This window comes from Elaeis guineensis, chromosome 13 (genome assembly GCF_000442705.2).
Source record: "Elaeis guineensis isolate ETL-2024a chromosome 13, EG11, whole genome shotgun sequence".
Classification (NCBI taxonomy): domain Eukaryota; kingdom Viridiplantae; phylum Streptophyta; class Magnoliopsida; order Arecales; family Arecaceae; genus Elaeis; species Elaeis guineensis.
In genome coordinates, this window is record NC_026005.2 from 18746192 (window position 1) to 18754448 (window position 8257).

General features: G+C 37.9%; 1 protein-coding gene across 2 annotated transcripts; it reads right to left on the bottom strand.

Moving 5' to 3' along the window:
• Window position 1: 1 nt before the first annotated feature.
• Window positions 2-7869, bottom strand: LOC105056340 (mitogen-activated protein kinase 9). 2 transcript variants are annotated; one of them, XM_029267923.2, is made up of 11 exons: window positions 7430-7869; window positions 6194-6602; window positions 5956-6083; window positions 5735-5794; window positions 5132-5281; window positions 3851-4006; window positions 3574-3711; window positions 3408-3481; window positions 1635-1736; window positions 1196-1445; window positions 2-487 (listed from the first exon to the last, which is right to left on the bottom strand). In XM_029267923.2, the coding sequence occupies exons 1-11, from the start codon at window positions 7682-7684 to the stop codon at window positions 413-415; spliced, it is 1797 nt and encodes a 598-aa protein (XP_029123756.1). In that variant the 5' UTR covers window positions 7685-7869; the 3' UTR covers window positions 2-412. The 2 variants fall into 2 exon arrangements, with proteins under 2 accessions (XP_029123756.1, XP_073103460.1); XM_073247359.1 differs by lacking the exon at window positions 7430-7869 and adding an exon at window positions 6978-7182.
• Between the last annotated feature and the right edge of the window lie 388 nt (window positions 7870-8257).

The following is an 8257-nucleotide window of genomic DNA, read 5'->3' on the forward strand; positions in this document are numbered from 1 at the left end:
ATTATAATAACATGTCAAAAATATTTGTCATGCTTTCAGATTTACCAAGTAGACTGACAATTCTTTTACAGCAATATGGCCAGTTTCAACAATTACAGGTTTGCTGCTCCTTCGTTACCAAAGTTTTTAGACGGTATACATGACCAAAAAAAAAAAATCAGCAGACTGAGTGAGGAATCCTGACATCGCTAAATAACTAATATATAGCCATATTAACATTCTGACTTCTGATAACTTGCAATAGAAACAAAAACAAGTAATGCTTTGGTATCATGGAAACTCATACCTGACCTGAAACCCGAACTCTTTAAAAAATTAACCATGTTGAGCATGATACGGAGCTTATAGCCCAATAATGATGGTTGACAAAGGTTTCAGTAACCTAGTAAATGTTCTCAAGACTTTCACAATGTTAGGCATACAACTCTGCTACATTATGTGACAATCCATCAACCACCTCATTTGTGTGCTCCGAAATAGACTCCTCCTGAAAGAATAAACAATCACAAAAGAGTTTCAGTTATTCAAGTCATAGATAGCGTAAACATATCAAACAGAAAAATATGCTCCTGAGAAAAATCAAAATGTACTGGTAAATCCTTTGGACAACACATGGAAAAGAAGGTGAAATGGGTGTTGCGCTCCATTGCAGTCCATTAAACCAGTCAAAGGACCAGCTCTAAGACAAGTTTTAATCTACACTAGCGCAACAAAAATGTCACATCCACACAGACAAGAGACTCTGCAAGCAAAATTGCCCCCATTAAAACTAATATTTATAAATAATCCATTAATTAGTCAAGAGATGGAGCATGCTGGAAAACATAAAGCAATTTATCTTCAACTTGTACAACACTTTTCCCCCTCCTAGGGAAGTGATTTTTTGTGTTTCTTCTCCTTTTGTTTGGTGGGTGGTAGTGGTTGCTAATATTTGAATTCATTTATTCATGCACTAGCATGTAAAAAAAAAATAGTCAACATCTAATTGAATTGCTGTGATGTGCAAAATCCAAAGTCGTGAAAAGTTTTGATCAGTCTAGAAGATTATAAATCCCATGGACAAAACCTGACCAACCTTGGCCATATAAGCAGTCAGTTAAGAATCACCTTAAACTCCCACCTCAAATTGTGCAAAATATTTTCCAATTACAGAAGCAATGAAAGAAATTCAAGAGGTTAATTTTTCTATACTTACTTCTAACTCCCTTCTTCCATTGACAACTACACACTTGGAAGCACTGATGCTAGCACTCTTTATCAAGCTCCGGGCATTACAGTCTGGTTTGCTTATGCCATTTTCTGCAGCATATGCATGCTCAGATCCCTCACATTGGCGTGACCTCGGAGGGCTTTGACAGGTAGTGCGAGCAACTGAAGCTGCAGTCCTTTTCTCAAAATCTTTATTTTGATCAGCAGTTTCATCTTTCAAAGCACAGACCCTCTCTCTATTACAAAGGAAGTAACAGAGCACATGTTAATCAAATGAATTTAAAATTACCAACAAATTCCATCTTCCTACATCTCATCTGAAGAATTTCATCGCTATGAAATGGAGTTCATCCAAGGAGTTAGGACCATATAAGAACTTGACTGATACTTGTACATAAGAATTTGCTGATTATATCTAATGGTACCTTGGCAAAGAGGCATGCTGCCGCTGAAGTGGAGTGCTTCTTTCTCCCTTGCCATAGTGCTCTTCAAGATGTGCAAATTGTCGCTTAAAACGATCAACCCCACTGCATTACAGATTCATATGCGACAAGCAATAAGTATCTCATGTGCCAACCTTCGCATCTAGTTGCTCATAATATGCAATCAAGGTAACTAAATAGAAAAATCCAGTAATGATATTGTTCAAGATGGTAAATTTAGTCTAGCAACAAAGAGAGAGTGATCATGATTTATGCCTGAATAAGATAATATGAGGCAACATCCTTGGGAGGACCACCACAAAAATCAAATCCTCTATTTTTAATCATTACTTGATGCAGCAAAAAAATGCTCTTACGATAACATTTACACCATGATTGGTCAAGTTTCGTAATACATAGTTTCCACGAAATAAACTAGCATCAGTATGAGGAATCATGATTGAATCCATTTGAAAGTTTTTTGAGCAACATGAATCAGTTTGTAAGCTAAATCACATGAGCAGACGTCAATTTTCATGATATTTTGCCTGAGCATGAGACTAAGTTGTGAAGGGTAAAACAAGAAAAATTCCGCTAGGAAAAAAAAAAAAAAATCACAACGGGAACCCCTAACCTGCCATTACTGTGAGAAGATAGCTTGAACTCATCACTTTTCCAGTTAAATTAAGCAGTTCAGTCAGAGTCAAGGGCCAGGGCCATCATCCAGTTAAGGTCCCATCACAATCTGGGATGTATATATGTATATATGTATGTGTGTGTGTGTGTGTGTGTGTGTGTGTGTGTGTGTGTGTGTATGTTGTGATGGAATCCATTTATGTCATTAATTCCAGTGAAGCAAAGTAGAAACTAAATTGAACCCAGGGCTTGAAGATCTGCCTGCAGAGCACTCTGTTATTCCCTTCTTGATGACTTCAGTAAGAGATCTCCAAAAATTTCAGAACCGATCCAAATAATCAGATCTAGAGCTTCACTGCAGTTCAACTAATTAACCTTGCTCTATATTAATCACCTAAGATCAGACTTGTGCTCACAATAAGTTCATGGAATCACAATCCAACCACTCAGAAAGTTAGCTTGTGCCATAAAGTTACAAGTCTAAGTGTCTCCAAGCCCCTTTCATGACAATTCACCCAGGAAATTATCATTTTCACAAGGGTTTTAACATAAAAAACTTGCAAGTGTCCAAAGATAGGTCTTTTTTGTTTTTGGTTAACTATATCAAGTCATTAGAAAGGCTTATGGTTTCATAAAGCTTGGTCCTTTAGTCTAAGAATCAGCTTCAAATTCCACAGTTTTGTTATTGGAGGAAACAGCAATTTTTAAATGAGTGATAAATAGAACATTGATTAGTTTCAATTACTAATAAAAAAGCTGCAAAGTACGGGATGCCTTGTAACTCATTAGAAAAAAGAAAAGGAAGACCAAAGTCAAATGCTATGAACCCTATCATGTTTGGACTATCTTTAATATTTGCAGTTCATGTTTTGCATCCTAATCACAGGCTTCATCTATAAGGCCTAGGTCTTCCTCTAGTTTAATCTTTCCACTCTTTTCCTGTTTATAGCCTTGTTTAGCGATTGTCACATCTAAGAACATCTTTAAAAAAATCATTGCTTTATCCTCTAATACTGTAATTTGTAGGATTCATCTAATGTACCTCATATATTGCCACATTTCCAAAGCACTAAGTTACCCAATTCTGCTGGATATGTGTCAACATATATCTTAGTTGATGAGGAAAAAAAGATGGCACACCTTGGGTACATGAAGCTAGTCTGTTCTCCACCTCGAAGATACTCATGCAGCATCTGAGGATGATATTCCAAAATCTGTTTGCTTTTCAAAAACATTCCATCATTAGTGAAAATTGCAGCAGTCATGTCTGACGACACTGCATGATTATGAAGCTGCAGCAGTGTACCTCTCTATAAATCAATTCTCTGACATCATCTTTTGTCAATTTCTTCCTCTCAAACTCAAATTCAAGTTTGGATATGGGCTGAGTTGATGGTTCGCGGTCTAGATTAGCCAGACTTTGGAAGTATGGATCAGCCAATGCCTAAAAATTATAAAATTAAAAAAAAAAAAAAAAAGAACACACCAGTCTCAGCTAAAAGCCACACACCAATTGACCTCTTTAGTGTCAGATCACACTTTTGTGCAGTTGAATGAAGTAGTCTAAAGTTGCCTAATCTCACCTGTTCGGCTGTAGGCCTATCTTTAGGATCGAATGCAAGCAAGCGCTCTAGTAAACGAAGCGCCAATGGATCTGCATTGAGGAACTTCTGCGAGAAAGGAACAGGAGGTTTTTTGCGCATGCTACTTAAATATCTTCTAGCCTTTTCATTCCGAATCTGAGAATATGAAAATAACAATAATAATAATAATAACAACAACAACAGTAGTAGCTGTAGTAGTACTAATAATATTAATAATACTAATAATAAGAAGACGAAGAACACATTTAAGGAACAGAACCTTCGAGGCAAATAAAATATCAAAAAACTAATGCACAGAGGTGCACAAGGCATACATAATAAGGGAGAAAACATTTGTAAGGAAACATATGTGCAGGTTTATGTATGAAGAAGAATCATATAGGAAATGGTACTACACGTTATTTCATGTTTTGGTTCTGCAAGGTAGATTGAAAATTGCTTCTTTTCCCTATAAAAATTGCTGTCACTATAATCCTTATCTCCTTCTGTAAACAAAGATTAAAACAATTGCTGTTTGACAGCATCTAGCAGATCAGTAACCTTATCTTCATGTTCTGGGTTGCAAGTAGTCAACTATATTTCCCTATAAAATACTGCTCTACTGTCACTATAACCCTTTTTCCTTTGTCACAAAAGCCAAAAAAACTTTGTTGTTTGTCAGTATTTCTCAGGACAGCATCTAGCAGATCAGTAACCTTATTCTTCATTTTCTAGTTGCAAGTAGTCAACTATTGTAAGCTTTACATCTGGATTATATGCATCCTATTCAAGTAAGAACACATTCTCAAACTATCCCATGCATAATTCATTGACTTCTAAAGAGTTTATTTCTGATCCTCACATCTGTTCATTTTTTTCCTTTTGCCCTCTCTTTTCATCTTTCCTTGTTTCATATATGCCTCAAAACTCAAAGATGACAAAAATATAGTGGCAGGTAGAAATTTTATGCAAGCGGGTAGGCCACTTAATTGCCAAGATCATGTAACAGAATAAAGTAAAAGAAATAGGACAGAACCTTTACATGCAAAAGGCAAAACTAATATTCCTCACAATAACATAGGATAGCTTAAATAATGGATTCACATGGAAGCATATATTAGAGAAAAGCAACGATCTGAAACAGGGAAGAATAAGAACAAGAAGAAGATGAAGAAGAAAAAGAAGAAGAGGTCCAAAAAGCAAGACGTTGATGCATAAAGTCTAGATCAATGAACATCTGTTTGTGCTGAAGGTAAATGGTTATGGAGATGGCAGACAAACCCTAGCAACAGCTTCAGGTGAAGGAGTGCCAAGTAGATCAGTCATTAGATCCAACTGATGCACCACATTCTTTCCAGGAAATAACGGTCTTCCTGTAAGCATTTCTGCAAATATACAACCTATGCTCCAAATATCGATAGCAGGGGTATACTGTAAAATACAAGTTTGTTAGTAATCAAGCATCTGCATGAAATATAACTCATTTTTTCATAAGCATAGGACTAAAGGTCAGGCAGCAGGCTGTCTAAATCATACACCGCATGAATTGTAGAAGAATGTAAGTAGCAATACTTTTGCAGCCTGTGATAGAAGCAGTGCCAATTCATATAATTTATGTCACAGACACAGCATCTATTCATAATTCACAGAGCATAGGAAAAAACAAAGGAAAACAAGAATGGACTCCTGGCTAAATCTATGTTTATTTTGTCATACTATTGCGCTGCAGCCATGCAACCACAGTTTAACTTTTAAAGTTGCAAGTCCACAGCAAGGGGCATAATCATTGAGTTTGAGATACATATCAAGTGCAACTAAGATAAAATTTGATAATCAAGTTATATGGGTTCAAATATAAGCCCAAAAGCCATAAATTAGTCTTACTTTGGAGAAGAAAGAGCCACATAGTTCAGGGGCACGATACCACCTTGTTGCCACATAATCCTAAAAAAATATATAAAGTACAAAAATCAACAAAAGAAAAACACAAATATCACATACATGTATTTGAATTGAAAAATAACAAAACTATGAGTCAGCAAAAAATTTGACCACCAACAACTATAAAAAGCTAAAACAACGATACAATGGAAAGAGTCACATACGGTCCAAAAAATAGCTGATGGAGTATCATTAAATGATACTCGTGCGAGCCCAAAGTCACAAATTTTCAATTTGCAGTCAGCATTGGCAAGTATATTCTTGGGCTTTAAATCACGGTGAAACACATTAGCTGCAAAAAACAAAAACAAAAAAAAAATAAAAAATAAAAACATCGACCATCAATAACACGTAAAACCAGAATGGTCAAGCAGCTATACTTCATCTGCAGAAATTTTTGACCTGTATGGATATACTTCAGAGCTCGAAGGAGCTGGTACAAGAAAAACTGATAATGTTCTGGTGTGAGGTCATCGTTTGCCTTGATTACTTGGTGAAGATCTGACTCCATCAACTCAAAAACAACATATATATCCTTGAATTCTCTCCGGGAAGGAGGAAGCATTATATGCTTTATTTCTACGATGTCAGGATGCCGGAGCAGCCTGAGCAGCTTGATCTCCCTTAGAATGCGAGTGGCATCAGAAACATGCTCGAATACATCATTAATTTTCTTGATTGCCATTCTCTCGCCTGTGTGAGTGTCCACCGCAGCGGCAACCACCCCATAGCTTCCTTTGCCAATGACTTCTTGTATCTGGTATCGGGTTGCTTCACCATACTCCGTGAAGAACTCCTTGTCAAGCATGCTCTGAACGATTCAAGATCAGCATGAGAAACTGTGACTAACCATACATATTACACATCAGTGAAATCAAACGCAACAAAAAAGAAGGAAAAAACATGTTCAACCTCGTCATAAAATCAATAAGAGTAAATGGGAAGCTCCTTCTGACCGACGTTTCAAGAGATTTATAATAATTCCCAACGCAGAGAAAATTTCGGTAAGATGCAATAGAAAAATTAGAAAGGAAAGATAAAAATTGGATTTGGGATGGACAATCGGATGAAATTAACTCTAGAAAGCAAAATTCTGGATTAAAAGAGAAAGGGAATCGCCAACTCAGATTCCAGAATAAAAGAATAAGAACGAAGAAAAGGACTTAATGGAATCTAATGCTCTTACCAAAGATCAGAAGGAGGTGGTGCTCTCTTCCTCTTTTTTTTGTTTTTTGTTGGATGTGGTGCTCTCTACTTGAACAAACCCAAAGAACAAGAAGAATTCTAATTGCGAGAGCCCCACCTCCTCCTTCGCGGAATCCCCCACTTAGATTCCAATATAAAGAGAAACCCCAATTAATCGATTCATCTCCTTCTGAAAGGAACAGGAGATAAGAATGGCATCCTAACCTCCTTATTTAAAAACAGAAAGATGGGGGAAAATCCATCTTTGCATTAACAAAAAAAAAAAAACAGATTTGGACAGCGAGCACAGTGATCTACAAAAGAAACAAAATTTATGACGTAAAGATGGAGCAGAGTTCAAGAACAGCAAGGAACTCCGGAAAAGGTCAGAGCTTTGGTACGGAGAGAGAAAGGGAAAAGGTCAGAGCTTAGGTGGGGAATCGGCTAACGGACCTTCTTGTGAGAGTCGGTCCCGGTCATTCGGGATCGTCTGGGGACTCGGAGGAGCGGGAGGCTAATGAGATCCAAGACCTCGACGAGGGGGAGCCGGTCCTCCTTCTGCTCCTTGTCCGCCACCTCGTCGGCGACGGCGGCGGCGGTGGCGGGGCCCGGTTCTTCGCTCAGGGAAGAGGAGGGGGCGATATCGGAGCGCGTGGAACGGCGCTGGAACCAGCGACGGACGCCATCGACGAAAGTACCTCCCCCCATATAAAGGCAACAGCGACGGTGCGGCAGATCGGAACACAGCGCAGAGATCGCCGCATTGCCCGCCTTATCCCGCTCTAGTTCCGCGCCCCAACCTTCGTCGTCTCTCTCTCTCTCTCTCTCTCTCTCTCTCTCTGTGTCCGAAGTCACTGAGGAGAAAAAGACGCCGAAGGACGCTTCAACACTGGCGACGCGTTGCGATTGTGGGCTGTTGATGATAACCTACTTTAGTGGACCCTGGGACACAGGAAAGACAGCAAGTTAACGGCTTTTAAAATAATTATAATAAAGTTGATAATGAACTTTATTACATAAATGAACTGCTTTAGACTGTGACTTACTAAGCAAATCAATCCCCTGTGGTAGAATATTTTTTTTTTTCTGGCACATTAATAAATTCGTTTACAGGTAATCCTAGGATTATATTATATAACAGTCTTGTTGAGGATCATATACGGCACATTACACTCGCATTACATGAAAATTAGTGTTAGAAAGCAAGATTCATATATTCTCGTGGTTTAAACTTTCAGGTTGAGTAAGATTTCAACATGTATATTAAATTGTACTACACTT

Excerpts from the sequence above, each read along its gene's own strand:
- LOC105056340 (XM_029267923.2), bottom strand. The coding sequence starts at position 7,684 with ATGGGGGGAGGTACTTTCGTCGATGGCGTCCGTCGCTGGTTCCAGCGC. Across the intron at positions 6,084-6,193 it reads TCTGAAGTATATCCATACAG|CTAATGTGTTTCACCGTGAT; the intron begins GTCAAAAATTTC and ends TGTTTTTTGCAG. Across the intron at positions 1,446-1,634 it reads CAGCATGCCTCTTTGCCAAG|AGAGAGGGTCTGTGCTTTGA; the intron begins GTACCATTAGAT and ends CCTTTGTAATAG.